This window comes from Epinephelus fuscoguttatus, linkage group LG23, assembly GCF_011397635.1.
Source record: "Epinephelus fuscoguttatus linkage group LG23, E.fuscoguttatus.final_Chr_v1".
NCBI lineage: Eukaryota > Metazoa > Chordata > Actinopteri > Perciformes > Serranidae > Epinephelus > Epinephelus fuscoguttatus.
In genome coordinates this window covers 24538575-24564188 of record NC_064774.1, presented here as the reverse complement: position 1 = coordinate 24564188, position 25614 = coordinate 24538575, and the positions used below count along the sequence as shown (strand labels likewise).

Here is a 25614-nt window from a genome sequence, read left to right as displayed (position 1 = left end):
TGCTATGAAGATGATAAAGGGGACAAACAAATACAGAGAAGCTTGTGTAACGAGACAAACTTCACCTCAAATCAGTTTAACATGATGGAAGAGCTCCCTAAACAGACATATAGAGGACAAAGAGAGGAAAACAAAACGGCAGACATGTCATTACAAAAACATAAACGACATATATTACAGCCTGTCACGCTCAGCCTGTGAATGGCGCAGGAATCGTAATAACCTTTATGAATTTTGTATGTGCAGCAGACCAATCCGAAATTGATGCTTGACAATATACGAGACACCAAAAACTGCCAACACAAGGACACACTGATGGCACACTTCTGGGCCAGGCTCATCAGAGGCACAAATATGACATCCTTTCAGATGATCTATTATGTGGTAGATGACCTTGAGCTGGGTTGAACTGCAGCACCTAATAATGCTGATTCATTCTCAAAACTGACTGAGTGACTCCCTACAATGAAGTCAAGCTCCAAAAAATCCTGGATCCTACACTTCCCATGATCCAAGTCAAGATGAAGTCAAGCTCCAAAAAATCCTGGATCCTACACTTCCCATGATGCAGCTCTAATGTCCTTTGTTGTTGCTTAATGACAAATTAAATCAAAGATGTCAATGCTGGCTGTAAATTCAATTGATAAACATGCAATGATCAGCCACAACATTACATCCACTGACAGGAAGTAAATAACAATGAACATCGTTACAATTCAATGGTCTGTGGGGACAACTTGGGGTTGTGGCATTCATGTGGTTGCCAGTTGACATGCACCACCCACCCAAACACTGTTGCAGACCAAGTACCCTCCCTCATGGCAACAACAGTGGCCCCACCAGAAGGAGGATATGGCATGATGTCATGCTGCAAGCAGGCATGGGTACAGGAGATCTGGGGGTGTCCCTCAGTGTTTGGCACCAGGGCGTTGGCGGCGCATCCTTGGAGTCCTGTGGGTTGAGAGGTGGGGTACCAGCATGTCCCATGAATGCTCAATAGGATTTTAATCTGGGGGAATTGGAGGCCAAGTTGACATCTTGAGCTCTTTGTCACATTCTGAAGGCTACTCTTAAGCAGTGTTTGCAGTGTGGCAAAGTGCATTATCATGAGGCGGGGGGGGGGTCAATTGCCTTTACAAATGGCAGGACCCAAGGTTTCCCAGCAGAGTGTTTCATATAACAAGATGATCATTGTTACTCACTTCATCTGTGAGTGGTTTTAATGTCATGGCTGATCAGTGTAAATTACACTACTATAGACTTTAAGATTTTACTCATGTCAGAAATTGACTCTAAGAATTCAAAGTGTTTAAAGCTCACTGTCAGTTACTTAACTCTACCAGATATGTTTAAACTCCTGACATGGGCAATAATAAGCCTGCCCACTTAATGACCATATTCTTCATCACTTTGTAACACAGGCTTTCCATTAAAAAACTGAAGCCTCCACGTCCAAGTCGAGGTGACATCACTAGGGTCATTTTTATCAATCACTGGGGAGCCAAAGAAGACTTTATACAACTGATTTCATGGGCCTAGTAGTACTCGTAATACTCCACATGATGAGTACAGGTTTTGATGTGTAAAATCAGTGGAGTGCCCTTTAACTCCCTGAGACCATGTCCTTGTATGAGGTCATCACATTTTGGGTTTACTTGACCTTAAACTTCATTCTACTTTAAACTTAGACCTGTTGTCCTCATTCGTGGACACTTTTTGTGCCATCTAGTGGTATTAAGAGCACAATACAGTAATCCATGTAAAAACACGATGGCAGCCATCTCTGCCATGTCAGTCTGCAGCCGATCACGGCACAAAAATGGACAAGGTCCAAAACCTGAACAAATCTTATGGTTGAAACGTGTTCAGTTATGATTAATAGTGTTTGTAGTTTAATATGGCAACAAATTTGACCAATTTTAGCAACAGCAACAAGCTAAGACACTGAATTCGGAAGTGCTCGTTCAAAGACATTAGGACTTTATTATTGTCTTGTTTGAGGACTTCAGAACTTTATTGTTGTTGACAACGCTTATTTTTTTATACTTATCGGGTCCTACTGACCCCAAATAGCTCGGAGAAATTAAAAATGCATACCAAACAAAAGTTCGGGTCTCAGGAGGTTAAGGGAGCCTGAAATTAGCAGAAAGACCGAATACATGTAATACTCTTTAAATCTGCAATGTCTCGAACAGTAGGCTTGCATTATTTTAATCTAGAGAAAATGTTCCAGCTACTCATTAGAGCAAATTTCAGGGTTAAAAAAGCAAATTAGTTTTGTATTCAATCTCTTTTATACATGTCCTGTTTTCTAAAAAAAAATAAAAGCAAACATAAACTGCTTCGGCAAGCAACTAATGTATCGCAAATCAGAGGGTTAACCACAATATTAGAAGGGCTGGAGAGGTCAGATAAACAAAAAATATGTATCTCCTGTAAGCATTTTGTAACAGTACATTCATTATATACCCAATAATATCTTTAAAAGTGTAAAGATAGCATTGGGTAAAAAAATCCCACAAGACCAACCCGTGGTATACCAAGCAGATTGACTTTATTTGTATCTTCCATGATAATTAATTGTCATCATCATCGCCAGGACCGCATCAGTTAACAGTGTTATTGCCACCAGCTCCATTACCTTCACTGTCATCATCCACTCAAATGAAATAATTACATTATCTTAAACAGGCCAGTGACAACGGCTACAATCTGGTGTGATATTGACAATCTCATTATCAGTTACATATTAATTAGCTTAAATACTGAGGACATTTTGCTTGACGGTGCTTGAACAGAAAGCCCATTCCTGGCTTTACACATCACTGTGTAACACAATAATGCATTGTATGTGACATTATTGTTTGAACTCCACAGAGGCTGCATGTACATAACAACTACATTGTGGTAACAGTTCATTTGTTTGACAGCTCACAGGTAATCCAGCAGCATTAAATATTTAGCGGGAAAGTAAATGAGCATCTTGGAATGCCATGTGACGTGATCATCTCCGAGAGAGCTGGGGCTTGTGCCGCATTGACAAGCCATGTCGCATTTAGAGTCTAGGCTTTAACATGAATACAGCTTTTTGTAGCTTCATTATCCAATGATGATACTCAACTAACAATCAGGTGACACAGCACATATTTAAGCGAGGTGTTACTTCTTAAGTTACTGCATCTCTAACTCTAATCGCGACCACATTTTAAAAAATCGACACTGAGTATAATCTGATCTTAAAATTTGCCTTGACCCAGACACTGAATATCAGTCGGCTAATTATACTGACACTAATGCATTGCCTTAAAGGGACAGTTCACCCCAAATCAAACATACATATTTTCCCTCTTACTCAAAGTGCTATTTTTAAGTCTAAATTGTTTTGGTGTGAGTTGCTAAGTGCTGGAAATATCGGCTGTAGAGATGTCTGCCTTCTCTCGAACATAATAAAACTAGATAGCACTCAGCTTGAGGTGCTCAAAGTGGCAAAAAATACATTTGAAAAACTCAACAGCAATGTCTCTTTGCAGAAATCATGACCCAGCTACTCAAGATAATCCAAAGATGCTGTTGTGAGCAGTTTCATGTAGGAACCCTTTTCTTTCTACCAAACTACACCCACCAACAATGCTCGTAACATGACAGTGCGAGATGTAAACATTAATGGTGTCCTCCTTAGCTGAGCTGTAACGTTAGCTAGCTCAGTGGTGCTAGGTGAGCTAGCAGTAGCTGCACACTTCCTTCTGCACAGTGATACAGTAAGTGGGTGTAGTTTGGTAACAAGAAAATAGTTCCTACATGAAACTGTTCACAACAAGCTCTGTGGATTACATTCAGTAATTGGGTCATGATTTCTGGAAAGAGACATTGCTGTTGAGTTTTTCAAATCTATTTTTTTGGCGCTTTGAGCACTACAAGCCGAGTACCATCGAGTTCCATTATATTAGAGAAAAGGCAGACGTCTCTACGGCCGATAAATCTAACACTCTGCAACTCACACCAAAACAATCTAGATTGATAAATTGCACTAAAGTAAAGAAGAAAGTTATGTATTTTTAATTTGGAGTTGATCTGTCTCTTTAAACTCAGACGAGTTCTTACTGACACATTACAGTCATATCTAATAATGTGATTCTCAGCATTGGAGTTTTTACATGCAGTGGTCAAGTTGTTGCATCAGAGATACGCAACAATACACAGCTGCTCATTATTCCAGTGCAAAAACAAAGGGCGGTGATACATGTATCACACAGATACAAGGCTCAGTATAGCTACAATTCAGTTTTTGCACAATGGAAAACTGCTATTATTTGTCATTAAAAGAGCAGCACAAGTGTGTCTGTGGATAATAATAGACTGAGCTGCTGCTTCTATTCTGAGGGAGACTTGTTAATGCACGCAAATCCACATTAAAATGTCTGAGGTCAGAGGTCAAAAGATTACCCTGAAGTCTATTTTTGGTCAATTTTTACTCTGTATAAATAACATTAACCGTGTGTGAAACAGTCGATGGATCACAAGTTTCTATTTGTTACCTGATAGTTTGTCGTATCCACATTAGACTAACCAAGTGAAAATCACAACGGAAAATGCAGCTGGAATTCATGTGATCTCGAGTCAAACCAATCTTAACATGTTTTTTACAGTGTTTGACAAACTGGGTATGACTACTCGACTCCTCCCATGACCACAAGAGAAACAGTTACAGTATTGACAACAATACATCGGTCATAATTGCTAGAGCATTTTATAAGATAGTCAAGTGAAGTTGATTAAAAGGTGGGAAGCAAGAGTGGAGATTTGCTCCCATGCAAAACAAAGAAACTATATGTGGGCGCAAGAGTACAGATGTGTATTTCAGAGTGGTCTTTTGGAAATACAAAATGTTGATCACAAACCAAACCACCTTCCCTTCTATCGTCTTATTTGGGGTTTGTGTTATATCGAGCGACAAAGCCAGATAATGACTTATGCAGTGGAAATGGAGGCTCAGTCACATGATGCTAATGTATCTAACAGTGCTGTTATTTCAGTGACTGAAGCTCCCATTGCTAGTGGTTATAAGTTCACAAAGACGCTTAGCAATATCTACACGTCCAGCCACGAAGCAGGGATATGGGCAATATTGCTTTGCAACACATTCAGTCACAGTTAAAGGAAAATAATACGATCAGTGAAGATAAATGCACAATCACATAGGACTGCACTGCTCTCTGTAGGTTTCAACGTTCGGGTTTGTTGCACCTACACCCAGATCTCCATCAGTGACGTCATAGCAGGTGCTTTTTATCAGCTGCTAAAGACAAATTACCTGGTTTGACATCACTGACTGAAGTTCAGTATTTTTCAACCTAGACCCTATCTTCCAGTGTTTTCCTGTCCAAGTAACTGATGGAGAAAACAATTTTTGAAATTGGTCTGTTTTTGAGCAAGATGAAGCAGCAGTATAACCACTCGAGGCACTTGTGCACCGTCAATTTATGTCCACTACGAGTCCTTGTTTTTGCCACTGACAGGCTCATATTGTTGTACTAAGTATGTGACAACATTATGTAAAGGATCCCTACAGAAACAGACCTTTATGTTAAAGAGTAAGATCCTTTTTGTTTAATCAGAAACAGCCCCGAAATCACAATCACCAAACCCACCAGACTCCATTTAAATAAACACTAATTTTAGCATGTATAGAGCCAACATATTTTCACATCTAACCGGGTCAATTCAGGGTTAATTTCAACCAAGACAGAGTTGGTGGTTGTTGGAACAGTAAAAAGACGAATCAAGACTTTTTGTGACTTTTATTTTTTCATTTTGTCAAGTTCGGCTGAAGTGTGTTTTATGATGATAAAATTACAGTTTTTTTAAATGAAGTTTGGTGAGTTTAGCGATGGCATTTTCGACAAAAAGGTCTATCTCTGTAGGGATCCTTTCCATAATGCTGTAAGAGGATCCTTTCCATAATGCTGTAAGACACTTACATTAAAAATGTGAACCCATCAGTGCCAAAAGCAAGCACTTTTAGTGGATGTAAAGTGATGCTGCACAAATGCCCCCAAGTGGTTACACTGCAGCCTGTTATACAGCTGCTGGCTGCACCCCTCACACTTAAAACTGGATCATTTTCAAAAATTGTTGCCTTCATCAGTAACAGAGACATAAAATATGGGGAAATAGGGCCCAGGTTGAAAAATACATATGTCTCCCTTTAACCCACAGAGAGCAGGTCAGCAGCAGTTTTCTACCCTGTTTGATTCACTGTTGGTTTACCCTCAATAAACAGTACCACACATCTCTGCGTTATAACAATATATAAGGCTTTGCTGCCACCTAGTGGACAAAAACCCAGCTTGCCTGGTTTAACCAAACACACCTCAACATACAAGACACATTCTGGGCGGATTAACACATGAGCTGCACCTGTGCACTTTGCAAATAAAGATCACTTAATAGGCATCCATTATTTTTTGCTCCTGAGTAAATCCACCCTTTTGTCACCTCGTGTAAATGTTTGGTGCTGTAGAAGTCCACCAGCACAGATCATGTGCAATTGCACATTGTGTGGACCACCGGTACCAGCTGCTATCGTCTATGTACATGTGTGTTAGCTCAGGCATTCTGTCTGTGATGCTTGTTTTTTTTTTTTGTTTTTTTTTTTGTGCTTGCTTTGGCATGACGGATGTTTATGTGTGAATAAAGACAGCTTGTGTTGACACAGGAATGCAGCATGAACTGAAATCCTGAGCAAAAAAGTTGGCAACGTCGGACATAAAGGCAACACAGCAGGACAGTTCCATGCTTTCAGTGTGTGTGTGTGTGTGTGTGTGTGTGTGTGTGTGTGTGTGTGTGTGTATGTGTGTGCACATTTTGTGTTCAGACTGCATGTATGGGGGATATTATGGTATTGGATTAATGTCACTCTAGTCTAAAATAAGCTGTTATAAATGCTGCTTTACTGCTGTGACTAAACATGCAAGCACGCATGAGTGTGTGTTTGTATAAGACATCATGGGCACAAAGTTCTCTTGGCACACCTGAAGCGGCAGAGGACACACTTTTGACACACTCTGAGATAATAAAACACAGTATAAATATCCAGTTACAACACATATGAGTGAAATATACTTGTCTGTTCAAAATAAATAAATAAATAAACAAACTAGACTTGCAAGCAAGTATAACTGGGTCCAAGCACCCTACACAATTTAGAGCCGGAGGCTCTGCGATCGAAGCTCATTGGGAGGCCAAGAGCATCATCTGTTTTACAAAAATAAAAAACAAAATTAAAAAAAACAAACAAACACCTAAAACATGAGAAATTTACAGCTTACAAAGGCAATTGAATTTTAGACATCACTTAAACAACCTGAAATAATGTCTACTCAAGTATGCAGATGATATAAAAGTAGCAAATTACAGACAATTGTATTTTCTTGTTTTGTCACATTTGGTGACAAAACATTTAGATAGAAATGTAAAAGCAACCTCATTTTAAATCAGAGTTCACTTAATGTAATTTCAAATTTAAGTGGCTAACTGGCTGTATGACTGAAAATACATACAAATAATCTGAGTGACTGCAAATTAGTGAAAGCAACTCAATCAAATTAACACAGAAGTGTGGTCAGTGCTTTTTAGTGCTTCTTTTCGTTAAGGGACAATAATGGAGACAGTTTTATCCACAAGTCAAGAGACTGAGAATAATGATAAATAGCTGTAAAAATAATTGTCTTTTAATCTCACATTTTCTTCCTTTCCACAGTTGTTTAAGCAAATCTTTGTTCCAGTTCTCCAGTCATACAGAAACACTCATCCTTGTGGCTGTTTATTCTCTCCGTCAGTTTTCCTCCTTTAATTACTCCGTCCATTTCTTTCCTTGCGCCCACTTTCAGCTTGATGTCCCCCAAAAGCTACTGAAGATCCATGAGCCAGAATTGGTGCGTGCGAATGTGTGTCAGAACGTGTGTATGTGTGTGTATCTCATACACCAAACCAGGTCAGCACTCGTGCTCTACTTTATCCTTCCAGAAAGTTTCACTGAAAGAACGTTCCCTGCTGTCTCTGCTGAATCCAGGTTGGATGTTTGATGTTACAGTATTTGTGTGCCTGTGTGTACGTTCATTAACATGTCCGTTATCTCTATTGTATATGAAGTATATCATGGTTGCTGTTTTTTCAGGAAACTCCTCATGACAGAGATTTCTCTCCAGCGTCACTCTTTAAATGTGCTTTTCAGTATCGTGTCCAGAGTAAGCAGATAGAGAACGAGGGAGACCCTTCCGACATGACAAAGTGGCTGGAGTGACCTCTGAGGGGCACCACGCAGGAAAGGTTAAGAAATGTTCAGCTAACTACTCTAACTGCTTTTTGCTACTGTAGCAGGTTTAGTGTGCTTTGTAAAATATATGTACTCATGGTTGTGTTGTCTGTGCCAATTGTTTCTCCCTGGACTGATTTTCCGTGAGAACATACCAACTCACAAAGTGGGACAGAGAGTTAACCCCTGTGGATTCTTGTCTGTGCCCTCGTCTACATGTATTGAAATTTGTGTTGATTGATCATGGATCACTGCTTTTTGGCACTGCATTTTTGCAATGGCAAACATATTTGCTACATAGCTATTAGCAGCTCCTGCACAACAGCTGTTATTAAGTGACATGCATCTCTATGCCAGCTACCTTTTACACATCTTATAGTGAGGCGATGTTTCAGAGAGCTGTTACTTATTTGCAGGTGATTCTTCAAGAGGAGGAGGTAGCAGCACGCCACAGTCTGGCCAGACGTATGCTATCACAGGGCTGGGCATTATTGATCATTGTGATGGTATCGTTGGTTTTATTTTAACATTGTAAATTCTCATCAGCGATTTTGTTGTCTGCTCAAAGCAATCAAAACTGTGATTTTATCTTGTATGTTTTTTTTATTATTTGGAGAATGCCTGCTGAGCTTGACAGCTCAACTTCCCATGCAGTCCAATATTACAGACATAAATGAGATAAAGAGGTGGTTTTTCATGCCTAAACACATACAGTATTGTGATATATAGTATACTGGTATGGAGGAACTGGTTATTGTTATATTTTTCTTTATCTTGCGCCTATCTTTGGGTACAAATGTTTAAAACTAGAGCACAACTACACAGGCATAACTGGTGGAAATTAGCTAAACATCGTTTTGTGAGAATCACACCGTGTGTTTGCGACCTTTCAAAAATCTTTTAAGGCCAAATTTGTCCCTTTCTTTTACTTTATTCACTGATCAAAGTACATACGTCATTTGATCATTCTGTATCTTTGACAATATAGCGAGAGGTCACAAACAAACTTCATATAAGGTGGGAAATATCTGGTTTATAGAATCTGATCCTGGAGGAGAAATCTGCCGAGAGGACACGTGATATGTGGAGTGAGTCGAGATGAAATCTGATCTGAGGAGCAGAGCGAGGTGTATCACACAACCACCGCTTTAAAAAGAGGAGTGGAAGAGAGAAGATGCCAGAGGAAGAAAGGAGGGAGACGGATGGATGCAGCGAATCTATTCTGGTACAACGCCCTCGCTTCACTTATAACACAGAATGTGATAATTGCAAAAAACAAAACAACAACCCTAGCACCTAAATCGTTGTGTTTTAATAAAGGCGGTAAGTGTTGCTACTCAAAATTACACCTCTGCATTTGTAACGTATGATATTCAGTGCATATAGGGGTGAGGAAGGAGGAAGGTGAACAGGGTAGGTGACAAAATGGAGGGAGAACAGCAGCATGAGAGAAGAGGAGCTGAGAAGTTTTTTTCTATCAGCTCTCTTTCAGTAATGGATAGAGAGTAGAGCGGAAGCTAATGGGGAAGTGAGGAGTAAGAGGATGCATGAAGAGATGGAGGAGAGAAGGGAGGAAATCAATGCTTCTTTTCTTTAATTATTGCTACGGTTGCTAGCCAGATGCTGTGTGAAGTTGTACAGTGACTTATAGATGACCTAATTTATCGTAGGGACCTGTTTGAAAAAGTTACTTGGAGAACTATTTGAATGTTTGATTAGATTCAAGGTCAGGGTTGCTGCTCAGAAGGTGTTTTGTCTTTGTGATAGATCCTGGGTTTCCTTTTTATCTCTCCTCCTCTTGAGTTGATCTTTTTGATAACTGTTTTTTTTTATTAGGATGCATGAATTATCTGTCAAATGGAAAACAAGATTGAGGGTAATCTGGTCTGTCATGGTCAGTTTGTCTTTGTATATTGTTTATGTGTTGCGCTCCGTTACCCTTGGATTTTGTTCTCTCCTCCCTTGCCTTTTTTCTCTCCACATTTTACCTCGGCAAAAGCATTTCACTGTTTCTCTCCCTTTACTTTACTTCTCTGCATTGAATTTTGTAATCATTTGTGAGCTCATCTGTTTCCTCCTTCTTCTGAGTTATTTAAGAATTATTTCCTTTTTCTGTGTTTGATATTGTTGGAGGGATAATTTGTATTTTTTGAAGTGGGGTTGTGTAAGGCACTTCTCCATAGTCAGTGTATCTACCTTGGTTGTCGATCGACCTGCCCTAGTTTAGAGAAGTAGGCACTGCTGTACTGCTGTGGACAGGGTCATCAGCAAAATGTATTCTAGCCACCTAAGAAAAGTCACTACCAGTTTAGTTTAGTTTAGTTTAGTTTAGTTTAGACTATAAAAAAAATCAAAACTTAACATCGCTGTCTGATAACACTTTCCAATGGAGAACTGAAGCTGTTCTATTTATGCTCAAAGCCACCACACTCATTTCACAAAGACAGTACTTTGCAGACAAAATCAGAACCCATCAGCTATCGTCTAGCCTCTGGGGGTGAGGGAAATATTTCAGGCTGAACTGGTATAGTCCGCAGATATTGGTCAAGGACAAGACTTACTCTTTCGTGTGCTGGTCATTTCAGCTAATCTTTATAAATAGATACCCGTATTTCAAAACAGATAAATAAAAAGAAAAGAAGCTACTAGTCGTCAGATGGTCGCCGACAGTTTCCATGTTTGCTGTTCGGCAAATGTGTTCTGCCTCTCCACACAGACTGTTTACCTACCATTCAAACCTGACTTGTCAATACTACTGAAATGCATGCATATACAGAAATCTGTTTATAGAGATTACCTTGCAGAAGAAAGAAGTTTTTGGTCTACTGCTGCCTTGATCGCTTAGTTTGTTCATGTTTTTGTGTGACCTTGGTATATCTGAACTAACCCTTTGGAAGACCAATGTCACACAATAACATAGGGCTGGGTTATATGGACAAAAATTCAATTTGTAGTCAAAGCTACATTTGAGATGTCACAAGCACGTTTCTAAAAAACAGACTGTGATAAAAATAAAATGCAAAGACGAGGATTTTTTTCACTGTTTGAAAATATACAGCTGCGCAACGTGAATGAAAAATGATATAAAATGAATAGTAGCGCTTTACGTTAACTTTTTGCACATAGCAGTGGAGCTAGAGGTTTAAAGGTTTGCAGCACAGGCCACAAAACTATAACGCAAGTGTAAAAGTAGGCCGAAATCCACTGTAGTTTGAAACAATTCTATATCGATATAAATGGTACTGTCTAATTCTATATATTGCTTTAAAATATATTGATTTATCGTACACAGTCATTATATCGCCACGCCCTACACAAACACACACCTGCCAATTAATATAGCAGTAAACCAGCAGCTCCCGTGTTCTGTGAGGTACAATTACTGTTCTTGTCAAAGACGTCTGGTAGCTTTGAGGAGAGTATTAATAACTGCTTCAGTTCCCCATTGGAAAGGGCTGTCTGATGGCAACTTTAAGTAGTGAAAATTTTATCAATATAGCATACACTTAAACTGATTTTTTTAGAAGACTAAAATACATTTTGCTGTTACCCTTTTTCCACATCAGGAAGTTACATTGCTATAGCGTCTGTGTAGGTACTCCCGCTTCTCCTAACTGAGGCTGCTGACCTAACTATAAATAAGTCCCTCATACAACCCCTCTTCAAAAACTCCATCCATCCCTTTCATGAGTCAGATTTTTAGTCTGCCTCCAGATATTTTGATTTTAGCAAAACCGAAGCTTCAAGCCCTCAAAATATCCTTTTGCAGTTCCTCCACTTTTCTTTCTTTTTGAAAAAATACCCACTGCCACTCAGCTGGTTTGGAGTCTCTCCACTGCTCTCCAATCTGCTATCTTTAGACCTGTTACTCCACCCACTCCTGTCCTTGCATAGATATATCTGGAAATAGACTTCCCCGTGTTTTCAGTCTTCCGTTCCTCCCAAGTATCCCATCTCTCATACAATCTCTGAGTAGCAAAGTCTAGGACTGCGAGCATTCTCTTGCCTTCACTCATGTTCTCAGACTCCACACCATCTTGCTGCTGCACTCCCTATCGGCTCTCATCACCGTCTGAATCAGTGTTTCCTGCCATTTTACAGTAGGCACTATATCTGTTCAAAACTCCTGCAGCAGTCCACTTGCTCTGTTTGTCCTCCTCCCCTCGTACATTACATTCTCTAACCATCCTTCTTTTCATCTTTCCCCCTTTCCCTCTTTCTGTGGCAATATGTCTGTCATACAGCTGTTCTTACCTCTTACGCTTTGTTCTGCCTGCATCCTTTCTTCTTTCTGCGGTTGGTATGCTGTCAACCAACTCTTTTCTTTCGACCTCATTCTGTTCTCATTCCATTCATTCCTCAGGTCTATCATCTCATTTTCCCTCATCCACTTCTCACTGATCCAACCTTTTCTTTGTTCAGTGCATTCTTTCATCTCCCTCGGCCTCTGCCCAGACTTTCTTGCTCTTAATATGTTTTTTTTTTCCGAATTGTCACATGTCGTCTCCAGCATGGCAGCTCTCCTCTCCGTGTATGATGAGGACAGGAAAGAAGAATGCGTCCTGGTAGGATGGAGGACGATCCCTCCCTACCACCTCACCATCTCTTAACTCGCCACCCCCTCCACTCTCTTGCTCTGCTTCTTCATCCCTCTCTCTGCCTCCTCTTCCCTGTTCCCTTCTCCTCACCTCCTCCTCCTCCTCCTGCTGCTCTTCTTCCTCATCGTCGTCCCCTTCTCCTTCCAGCACTCCTCTGGTCTCCTCGTTGTCCTGTCTTGAACCTAATCCAAGGAATCCACCACCTCCTCCTCCTCCTCCTCCTCCTCCTCCTCCGCTTCCTCCTCCACTACCTCCCCCTCCTCCTCCTCCTCCTCCTCCTCCTCCTCCATCTTCCCTACTTCCTCCCAGCCCTCCTCCCATGCTCCTTGAATGAAACAGGCTGTTCTGGCGCCCAGCTCCAAGTCTCCCCAGGGAGAATCCGCTCCGACTGAGCACCAACCTTCCTCCTATACCCCCACCTCCCTGCCCCGCTGCTCTGATCCCTGCCACTGTAGCATTCAGGAGGGCTGTGGTTCCCATGGGGGCCCTTAGCCTGGAAGGAAGACTGGAACTTGACGTGGTCCTTCGGCATCGGGGGCAGCTCTGGAGGAGGTAAGCCGAGTTAAACACAACAGGCAGAGCTAAAGGAGGTGGGTTGGGCCCCTGGCTGGGGGTGGAGACTGTAGGCCCAGAGATGGGCGTAGAGGCGGTAGGGTTTGTCCCCCCACTCATGTCCAAGTCCATAAGGAGGGCCTCAGAGTAGCTTGGGACCATCTGTTGGTTACAGCGGATGTGCCACTCCAATTCTGTCATGTCCACCGTGTTGACCCGAGAGATGGCTCTGTAACTTGTCCCATTTAGACCAATTCCAATCCCGATTCCTCCGGGGTGGATTCCATTCTCGGTCCCTCCCCCAACCCCATCCCCTCTTCCTCCACCCGGCCCGCCTCCACCGCCTCCTCCGCCACTATCCTCATCCTCCCCAAACAGCTTCTCCACATGGTAGTGGACATATGCTGTGCGATATTCTGACACAACCCGCAGCGGCCACGACAGGAGGAAAGCAGAAGCCAGCCAGAACACCCTGTGCCTGGAAAACCAGGGCTGGTGAGCAGGATCTGGGAACGCCAGGATGTGTTCGCGGAAATCCACGTTCTTAAGGTGCATTCCCTCCCTGGCCTCCATGTAGTCGTCAAGCCCCTCGTTCTCCCCGAAGAAGCGCGCTCGCTTGGAATAATAGAGAACATATAAGAATTAGCACCAGCTAACTACATTAGTTTATGGGGTAAGAGTTAATGTTGAAATGCCTTTGAGAACCAGCACATCCAGTGTTTTTTTGCCCTACACTGTGGAGTCGGGACCTGAACAGCGATAGCAATGCTGCTTCTTTCCTCAGTGTCTACTAAATGGATTATTAGTTGATGAGGAGGTTAACCTGCTATCAAGTATACATTTAAGGACCCTTTTAGAGAGTTGACATAAACAATAGTTGTCTGTAATATAAAACGTCAGCTGGAGACAGAAACAAATTTATGAGGTGGAATGCCAAAAACTGCAGTTCATTGAATGGCCACTTGAGGCTGGCTCCAAAAGCAAGTCAGTCCCCAAAATGCCCAACTTTACCGCAGAAATAAATATGTTCACAGCCTGACACAAAAACAGTTTTGGTCACTATAGCTTATATCCCTGTTCATGACAACTGTGCAGGGACTGAATTTTTCTGTAACTCAACTATTTGAATTTCATTAATGCTTAAAGTTATGCATAAATACAGGCATAGCTAGATGGGTGCCGTTTGGTGACAAGTCACTACTACAGCGACAAAGTTAGTTTGGTAACATAAGCATGATGTAACCCAAGATTCACAGAGTATAGGTGTAGCCATAGCTGTCGTCATTTTAAAGTGATTTTAGATTATAAAATTTTGGTTGCCTCAAAGGAGTCTTTTTCAGCATTTTTGTACTAAAACACCCCTTAAGGAGTCAAATATTCAGTTTTTCAGTTAAGTACATTTAGTTTTAATGGTTTTCAGGCTGTTTTTTCTATCGAAAATTAGCATTAGCACTATCACAGGTAACTATAGTCAGTTCTGGCTCCAACAATCCAGGATGGTGACAGCCAAAATGCCAAACTTCAGTCTTCAGAATGGGAGTCCACAAACCAATGGGTGACGCCATGGCGGCTTCGTCCATTAATTTATACAGTGTATGGCAAAATCAGTGGTGGCTGGTATCTCTGTCTAAAACCAAGGACTGATTGTTTAAAAAATCACTAAGAAATCTGAGTGGAAAATCTGCCATTGTTATCATTACAAACCACAGAGGTGCACTTACTGGAAATCTTGACAATATAGAGAAGGGGGTAAACAATCAATGGCTTGTTTGCAATCACGTGAAATCCAGATGGAGAGCAGGAAGTGATAATTTTATATACATGTACTGTGTGAACTGGAAATAGAGGGAGGAAAGTGACTACGTGAAAGGGTTTGCTGAACCTCTAGGCAGCAGGTATCACTGGATATGTGATCCATACAAAACAAAGAAAAGTAATTTTTCCCACAACTTGACTGATGTGCTCGGTGTGGACACGATTGTCATTTTAAATGACCTCGTCCTCCAGAACTCCAAATATTACATGGCGTGCAAGAGCCTGGTGGACTCACAACTATATTGCGTGTGGTTGGGTCCATGACTGAAGGACTGGCAACTTGTTTTTGAGGAGTAAATGTGCTTTAGTTTAACTGTCTTTTATATTTCAGCTTTGTACATGGATTCACTACTGTCAGGCTAATGTTACTAGCTAACATTAGCTTACTTTGGCTACTATTTTTCATACTAGGTCAACTGTTTACAGCAGCCCTCCATCTAGACAGCACAGCAATGTTTGACATCATATGCAAAGATGCTACTGGAAGTCAGCATCTTTTGCTCTGGGAACTTGGTTTGGGCGTCTGTCCTTACATTTATATTTTATAGATAAGGCATTTAATTGATTACATTAATAGAACAGAAGAGAATTAACTATATCAAATATGTTATTTCCTTATATCAAATCTTACCTGGGTGAGGTAGGCAGCTTCAGCACGTGCACTGGAAAAGCTACAAAGCACAAAAATTAGTTAATTACTTGCTTACCCCCAAAATAATAACCTTCACCAACATGTCTTTTGACCAGTAGTAGTAAGCGATGGGTGCCCAACCTGAAACATTTGGTGAAACGAAGGCGGACAGCAGGGTGCAGTTGCAGGTCCAACAGCTCCTTTGATACGTCTTTGACACCGTAGCGGGCGTAGTCAAACTCTGAACTGGAAGCGTGAGTGTTCACCCGCTCATGGTAGACCTGAGGAAGTAAGGAGCAGAGCATAGATGGAGGGGACGGGTGTGATGAGGGGGAAGTGGGAGAGGAGGGAGGAGGACAGATGGGAATCAAGTTACTAAGAAGACTTCACATTTTAAGACATTTCATATATGTTCATCATCAATAAAGCATGGTTACTAAATAGAATATTGTTCTTACTGCACACAGCTGTTTGCACACAGCCCCGCAATATTTCTCTAGGAGAAATTAAGATTTGCATAGCAGTTACTTTAAAAGTTTACAAAATCATAAAGTTTACAGTGTTGCTATGCACAATATAAAAAGAAACAAGTGAACGTGAGACAAGGTTTTGGTATGTCTGTCAAAAGGAGTTCCCTTCACCTGTGTGGTTGTATATGCATCTCCGTTGCGGTATCTTGTCACCTGTCTGGTCCTCCTCACGTAGTGATAGCTGATGGCCTTCCACCAAATGCAGGGCGTGGCTTGCTGAAGCCTCTGCACACGCTCGTACACTTCCTGTGCCAAAAAAGATGGAATAATGAAATCAATTCATTGGCGTCACATGTTCCTACCTATACCTAACTTAGACAGGGTTATGGGCACATTTCAAAGAATTATAAATGACTTTTCAAGGGCCTAAAATAACTTCTATTTTCTTGCTCTACTTGCCCAAACACATCAGATTCAAACTATGTTCAAACATAATTTCAGTGAGTAGGAATGTGGAGAGAAAATGGAGACATGTACGTGATGGTAGACAATCATAACACATCGACACATATTTGAGCTAAGTCACGTCGACAGTCATAGAAAATAAATTTGCCTTGGTTACATTACGTGGAAGGATATCTATGGAAAAATACCGCAACAATGTCATTACACACAACAAAATTCCATGAATTTTCCAGGTTTTCCATCACCACTGAAATCCTGCTTAGATTATTTGAAAAACATATTCCGTAGCTACGTCTGGGAAGATTTATTTCTAAGCAAACCTGTTAAAAATGAGGATGAACAATCTAAAACACAAAGATACAACCCTGCCTAAGCAGTTTTTAAATAGCAGTACAAGCAGAACAATTAAGTTCCTATTATCTGCACACAGCATAGTTAAGTCTGTGCAATCTGGTGCATGTCAGGCCCAGCCAAGGTTTGTTTATGGTGTTACAATGTGTTTTTTTAATCTCTGTTTCGAGCTGTCTTAATGTGCCCTGGACCGTCTGGACTAATGTAAAAAAATATTTTGTTTTTGGCAGTGACACGTAGCAAAGATGAACAGTAACCAATGAGCAATGTGCTCCTGGAGTTCCTGATAACAGACAGAGCGGACCAGAATAGACAAAAGATAGACTGATGGCCCCAGGTCAGCTCATTTCCATATGAGTGGGCAAGAGTTATTTTAGGAAAGCAGGAAATTGAGAGACGAAGTGATCTCTCCTTGTGAGATGTTAAAATTTCTGACCAAACTGCAAGAAACTTATCCTGTATTTCTACTCAACAGCAACTGCCTGTGCACATTTAATGCATCTCAATCTTTTTATTCATTTAACCTCTTTATTTAAAAGCATTTTGCTGACACCAACATGCTGAATACGTTTCAGTGAGTAAACAGATTCTGCTGCTCAGCTCAAGGTCACATACCTATTTTCAGACTCCTATTGCTGCAGTACACACCACTCTGCTGGGTGTTGGGCTTAGGTGTTTTTACAAGCTACTAGACCCCCTTGCTCGTTGCTAAATTCAATACTAAAACTGCTTTTCACACAGACCTGGAATTCAGCGTGAGCCAACAGTGCTGTCTTGGAGAAGCAGTGCCAGCACTCCACCAAGTAAACCACATACAGCATTGCCAGGAAGGCCAGGGGGATGTAGACGTAGCCGCTGGAGCAAGGACTGTCCAGGGGCAGAATGCCATTGTAGTAGGCCGCCGAGGTGGCTTCGTCATCAGCACCAAGAGGAATGGAGGAGCCGAGGACGGGCACGCGACAGAGAGCGCACCAGGCCAGTGTGGCAAAGCAGCCGTACATGAGGAGGGTCAGGAGGAGGCACTTCCAATGGGACTCCCGACACAGGGAGGAGGCCAGAGACTGCTGGACTGGCCTTTGCTGTGGAGACAAAGGGAGAGGAGAGTAGATGTTTAGATGCTACTGACCCCACCGTCATTTGATGTATGCAAAGTATGAGACATACATAATTAATTTCTTACAAGTCCCTATTTTTCCCACCTCCAGTGATAATAGAAAATGTCTGCCAAGAAAGCAACAAAATTTTGACTACCTGGTGACCCCCCCCCTCCCACCCCCAAATGAGGTTTTAATAATCATGATCTTTCCATTTGGTAAACATTGCTGTGTTTCATAGCAAGTGTGCAGGCTTAGGTCCTGAACAAAGGAGTGCATTAAACCACCCCTTACCATCATAGGATAAGTGCTGCATATTAGACACACGCACACACACACACACACACACACACACTCCCTCTAAGTGCACACTTTGACTCAGCCTCACTGGCACTGTGAAGACATCATATTACAGTGCACTCAAACATACACATGTGCATTAGATACACAGACGCAGATGCTCTAATGCGCCCCCTCTTCCTCTCTCGTCGTCTCTCTCTATCCACGCACACGCCACCATGCGCGTTCTCAGCATTGTAATGCAGCCAGCGGAGAGTATGTGAATAATTTAGATGAGAGCGATACTTCGAGACTGTTCTCTAGCTAACTGACTCCACTCCAACATCAGCAGCATAACACTGCTGCTTCAATTCGTGCATGTGTGTGTGAATGAGGGAGGGACAGAGAGCAGGGAGAGATGGAAGGCTTGTGCCAAAAGGAAAAAAGAGCTTGTGTATTATGTATGTTGTATATCACGGAAACATAAAAACAGAAAGGGAACACAGTAAATCTTTACTGTTCATTTGTGTCAATACTTGCATGTGCCCTCTGCGTGTTATGTTGCTCGTACTGAATGTGACAAGGCGAAAGAGCAACAAAGCAGATGACAAAAAAAAAAGATGGGATGACACCAGTGTCCTCTCCTCCTCTCAGCCAAGTCTGCCTGTCCTGTCAGCACATTGCCCCCCCCCCTTTATCTCTCACTCCTTCAGTGCAGCCACAATTTGCTACCCACTAGCATATTTGGCTTGCTGCGACACACACACACACACACACAGCCGTTCATTTTTTTTTTTACTACTGTACGTCAAGGGCGAGTTGTGAAAGGCAGCGTGAAGGGCACCAACACTTTACCAGTCCATCATCTCTCTGCAAAAGCATCCAAGTGCACACAACATCCAAATTTCTTTTTGTGCTTTGTTTGCCTTTCCTTTCCACATCCTCCCTCCTTTCCTTATGTAATCTTCTTCCTCCTTCCCGGAATCTTCCCTCCCACCTCCTAAGCATTTACTCTCCAATCCCAACCTCACTCCCTTCCCTGCGTCCTCACCCCCACATCTCCTCTGTTACATCCTCTCTGAAAGGCTGTCTCTAAGTGGATTGATTGGGCTAAAAGTGTAGTGTAGAGCGAGAGAGGGAGAGAGAGGGGATGAGGAGCGTGAGAGAGACGGAGAAACGGTCATGAACTTTTCATGAATGCAAGTATGAAGGGAAGCAAAAAGAGAGAGGGAGAGAGAGACTAAAGAGAAGGCAGCAGTGACAGACTGCACCTTTCTCCAGGGGACTCCGCTGCCAAAATCCATCCTGCTTGCTCCTCTCCTGCCCTTCCTCTCCGTCTGTCTCATTTTGTCTTCCTGGCTCCAGTTCTCTCCTGTCCCTTTCCCTCTTACCTTGTGCAAATAAATGCTGCCAAAAAAAAAGGATATTCTAGCAATAAAAAAAAAAGAAATGCATAGGTCTCCGCTGACATTTCCATCAAGTCTCTGCAGCCAGTGTGTGCCCAGTGAGAGCAAAATCAGCCCCAAGACAGGAGTTAAATTATTGCTGTTTGCACTTATGCCAATCACTATTTGTCAATACAAGCAGCTCTCTCTCCCACAGGCCTGCTAAAATGTTGTGGCACTGAGAGACAGACCCCGCAGATGCTCATGAACTAGTGAGCAGAGATGCCACATAAAGTAAAGTCCAGGCTGAACTGTCTTCCTGATGAAAAAGGTTTGAGTAATAGTAGCTTTCTGTCTGACGCCTACCCTACATAATGCTGGCACTTAACACTACTTTGCTAGATGAGAGAGACTGAAGGGGGATTCTGATAATTGCACAGTAGCTAATAGACGGTCAAGTTCAAAATCCAGTAGCAATAAACACATGCAGCTTAGTCAAAGGGTATAGTCAACAACAGACTGTGCTGCTGTGTTCAAGAGATTGAATCTCTATTATGTTGCAGAAGCAAATCCCAACAACACCTTCTCTCTTATGGATGCGCTGATTCAATTTTTTTCATCCAGATAGCAATTCCGATACTTCAACTCAGGGTAACTGCAATACTGAGTTGTCTGTAACACAGGACTGTTATAAATTCAGTAATCACAGTAACTAAAACCATTATGTCCTTACTTGTGTTACACAAGTTCATCAGTTATCTGCATAATGAGCAGATAACCATAAAGCAACGCCGTCCAATCTTGTGCTGACTCCAAGAAGGTTTTTTCTTTTTGCTTCTTAAGTCTGACACCATTTAATGGTGTTAGGAAGGTCTGTTTTTTTTATATCATTTTATTCAGGCCTATTGATACATTATTTCGGCAATTAATATTTGTACTATGCAGTGTTAGAAAGACCAACCTTATTCTATATAGATTTTATATAGCTTCATTATGAGGCAGTTGTAGCCTACTGCAGTGCCGTCTTGATGCGCTATTAGGGATACAACAGTATAAGATTTCCATGGCACGAAAATATCACAGTTTCATGGTATCATAGTATTACAGAATTATTATTATCAGTCAGAATAACCCTTAAAGGAATGAAAATGAAAGGGTTATTTTTGGTAAACCTGACGTTTCCTAACTATAAATGAACCTTGAAATCACTTTGTTAATGGAAGTATGTGTAAAACGTCTCCTCTTTAAAAATAACTAAAATAAAGGGGAGATTCTCCGTCTGGTTTCTTTTCAATATTGTAGACAAGCAAATGTACACAGTATGATAACTGTCAAGTTTGATATCACGGTATACCTTGAAACAAGTAATATTGCTGCAACCCTATTTGCTATTGTGCCTTGTTCTGTTCTGTTTAATGTTATATTATTTTTAGATTGCAATTATATGACACTGCGTCTCAGGCAGTGTTGTGAAGTAACGCAAATGTAATGTAACAAGTAGTAAATAAGTAATGCAAGTAATGTGTAATACATGACTTTTTTTTGAGAAATGACCCTGTCCCTGGTCTTAACACTTTTAATTTAGGTGAGTTCTGAAGCATCAACAGGGGGCCACAACTGAGCTTCATGTGAACGAATCATTAGAAACTTCTTTTGGTCAGGTTACCCCATTAGTTGTCTCTATATACAGACTCTACATTCACTGAATGTAGAGTCTGTAGACAAACCCCGGAGATCTTGCCTCCGGAAGAAGAGCGGAAGAGCTCTGGTTTCCGGTTGTAGGCTGTTTGTAGTCCGCGTGATATTGACCAATCACATTTGAGCCGGCTGCAGTTGTTGTCACTGCAAACTCTGAATCCATCGCAATGGTTCAGCATATTTACTTATATATAAACGGAAGTCGGAAACGGAAATTTGCCTCCTCCGCCCATATCAAACTGGAATGCCAAAAAAATGTGGGGTCTGCCCCCAAAGGCTGTATCACCGTCTGCCAGAAGTCAGACGCCGAATACAGCCGATGGGTTCCGAGAATGCCCCACTAGTGTCAGTACCTTGCTCTTGACTCTCTTGTCTCTACCTCAAGCTCAGCATCTGGAATAATGAGCGCCAGTTAGGGCTGGCCGATAAATCGATTTTATCGATTAATTTGAATTTGTAGTTTAGATCGATTTGTTTTAATGAAAATCGAGTTTCTCTTTATCATCAGCCACCGACGCTCCCCACTGGGCTCCCGTAGTTCAGAGTGGGTTCACCCCTCCCCCCCGCATGCTTGATAGACAAACAACATGGCAGCAAACGGGGAAGAACTCGTTCCCAAGAAAGGGAACGTGTCTTTAGTTATTTGGAATTGGTTCGGTTTTGCAGCATCAGACACAGAACACACAACACCCCGCTGCAAAGTGTGTTTGAAAGCTCTTGCTACTACGGTTGGGATCCGGATCTGGTTCTTTTTTGGAACCGGGTCCAAAGTTGCGGTTCCGGAACCAGTTCCATCACATTTGGAGTAACAGTTCCTGCAAACGGTTCCTAGATTGTAAAAAAAAAAAAAAAGAAAGAAAACCCATGTCACGTGCATTTCCATTAGAGTGCGGCACGGGCCACATATTTCTGTCCGAACCCAACCGAGCCCGACATTATTTAATTCCTAAAGCACTGAGTTTGTGTCACACAGTTGTTATGGTTACAGGCTTTAACAGGCTGGGCATGCGCCGTGGGGGCTCAGCGGAGAGGGAGACCTCTGTGTTTGAGATGGGAGCGGGTGGCGGGAGGTCTGAGACTTCCAGCGAGGGGAGCAGTAGAAACAAACAGCCAATGTGTGTCTGTGTGTGTTATGTTCAAGTGTTGTCACGTAAATAACAGTGGCCAAGCATTAATGCATATAAGTATTTTTTATTACATTGCTGTGGTTAATTTGAGGTAATAGTGTTACTGTAGAAACCAGAGAATCACTTTTTGTTGTTATATATTCTCAGGGAGATGATACAAGCTGTAAATCTGAAATACACACCACACACAAATGTGTATTTTCATCTAATTGTACTGTGCAACAGTTAGAGTAAAGTTCTTGTATTTGTATGATTGCATTTGTGTTTATTATATACTTGTTCAAGTATAGCAAGTATAATGAATATAATGTAGGAATCGGTAAGAGGAATCGGTAAGGAATCGGACCGTTAAGAAGGAATCGGTAAGGAATCGGAATCGTTAAAATCCTAACGAGTCCCAACCCTAGTTGCTACCCAAGGTAGCAGTACTACCAATTTACTGCAACACCTCAAACAGAGGCATGCTGTCGAGTGGGAGAGATGTTGCTCCCTACGAAATATACAAGACCACAGCAGCCCCAGCACCACCGCCAAAAACCAACCTACTGTCTAGGAAATATTTACAAACTGTATCCTGTATGATAAGAAAGGGGCCCGGTGGAAAGCGATCAGGGATGCAGTCACGATGTATATTGCAAGAGATATGGTGCCCATATATATTGTGGAAAAGCCGGGGTTTATTCACATGCTGAAAGTTTTGGTCTCCAGGTACGTGTTAACTGTTAACACTTGTTTTGAACAATTTCTTTGTCATCTGCAAATTGATTTTAAGTGTGTGTGTGGGGGGGGGGGTCGATTTAATATCGCCCAGCCCTAACGCCATACAACCTTTGCTCTGATCACAATGCCTCTTTAAGGCGTGACCACAATTAGTGTCCAACAGGGACGCACTGTGGGCAGAGTAAGTCGTTTCTAGTGAACACAACACCTCCTGGTGCAAAACTGTGCAGCTTTTAGGTTGTGTCATGATCCTCTTTCCGTCTCAGCTGCCTCTAGTGCACTTTGGCACTTGCGTCAGGCTGTAACAGATCAAAGGCAAAGCTCACTCCCCTTGAAATCATTATGAAAAGAAATCTATACAGCCTAGTCTGGAGGGTGTCAGCTTTCATTTTTGTCATACTTGAAGTTTGGACCGCCTCTCTTGTAAGCTCTTTTGAAGAGGGCTGATACAGGGTGGTACTTACATGACAAATTCTTCATTAATGTTTCATTAATAACTTAAAGTCAGTGCCTGCATTCGCATAAAACACATCATTTATCCGGAAAGATTTTGCTGGGCTGAATATGCTGCTAGTTTGACATACTGTCTCCATGTTCTATATAGACTCCTTAGAATCCACAGCCACTAGAGACAGCTGTCTGAAGAAGAGCCCACAGAAGCTGGCATGGATTCTCGACCATAGGTTTTGTTTTTTTGGACATGTATCACACACCATTGTTTTCAAAGAGGCATTTCAGAGCACTGGATTCTGCAGATGCTCTGCATACTGTAGCTATTTCCTGCCTCTACTCAAAGTGCAATTGACAGAGTTTTTTTCATTAATAGGATCTTCTTTGCCAGTAAATGTCTCTGAATTCAACCACTGCTCTATAATCTAGTCTTGTAGCAATTGCTGTAATATGGTGCTGTAACTGTGCAATTCTGCCACACACATAGTTACTGTCTTTGTTTTTATGTGCACAGGTCAAACTTGAATCTTTATAACTCTTACACTCGACTTAGGGTAAATGTTGAGCTTTAATAGTAGAGCTATGTAGGGCTTCATTCTGTCTATAGTGCTACCCATGTGTCTGCAGGTCACTATGGAGGTCTGTACACTGTCGACTCCAAATAAAAAGTTTATTTCTCTTTTCTTTTGAGGCAATCTTTTGATCTGCAAGATCTTCCTCAAGCTTGCAGATTGAAACGCTGCCTTAAAAGAAAGGAGAAATAAACTATTTATTTAGAGACTACAATGTGCAGACCTCTTTTGTGACATGCTGTGATGTATTCTTTGTCTTACACTTGAGTATTTTTGCCTGGATGTGCACACACTTTGTCTCTCTACTGTAGCTGAACGCCCCTCCTGTCTTGCCTGCACATTAACACTTTCTAATAAAAGAAAATTACATCGTAAAGTTCTACATTTGCACACTGTACCGAGATGGGTTTTTTTTTTTATGTACTAAGGTGTCTAGCAGAAAACGTGTGCTCCTCTCTCTCCCTCTGTGTCTCTGCCCATACTGATTCAGCTGGTTAGGTGTGACTGGAGCAGCTATAATTAGCAATCCAAGCAAGTGGGTGGCAAATGAAGTGAGGAACTGAGGACAGGAAAATGTGCTGTTGATGCCTGCAGTACACTGTTAAAAATGATGTGTCATTTCAACACAATTCGAGGGAATCATTTAGGAAGTCAGGTTTCTACTACTCGTTATTCCGCTATTACAAATAATTTGTTTGAGTGTGTTCAACTGAGAATAATAATCCAACATCACCAATTATCAGCAGGTTAGGTGTGGGTCCCTCATTTATTAATGAAATATCACTGACAGAGGCAGTCCGTCTACATGCCAGCTTGAATTGATGCCAGTTACATTACTATAGATGCCAATGGTGACAAGTGGAATAAAGTACCAAGCATCTACTGAAACCTCTCAAACAACTCCTGCAGTACAACCTACTAGTCTACTGTCCATCTGTATGCTCAGAATTTTCCAAACTGTCATTGTTTTGCCAATAAATGGCAAAAAGTCTCACTGTTGAGTACATTTTTATATCTGACTTACATCTGATGGTAAAAACTGCACCGTAAGAGCGAGACGGAAAAAACCAAGAGCAAATAAAGAGCTACAATT

General features: G+C 41.6%; 1 protein-coding gene across 1 annotated transcript in view; it reads right to left on the bottom strand.

Annotated features, from left to right (window-relative positions):
* Positions 1-2539: 2539 nt before the first annotated feature.
* LOC125883713 (transmembrane protein 151A) overlaps positions 2540-25614 on the bottom strand; it is a 28460-nt gene continuing 5385 nt past the window's right edge. The window contains exons 2-7 of the mRNA XM_049568194.1: positions 17940-18275; positions 16552-16686; positions 16052-16191; positions 15911-15950; positions 13212-14079; positions 2540-13139 (exon numbers count right to left, since the gene is read on the bottom strand). Coding sequence (XP_049424151.1) covers positions 12808-13139; positions 13212-14079; positions 15911-15950; positions 16052-16191; positions 16552-16686; positions 17940-18275 — 1851 coding nt within the window. The 3' untranslated portion in view covers positions 2540-12807. The remainder of the gene's footprint in view (positions 13140-13211; positions 14080-15910; positions 15951-16051; positions 16192-16551; positions 16687-17939; positions 18276-25614) is intronic.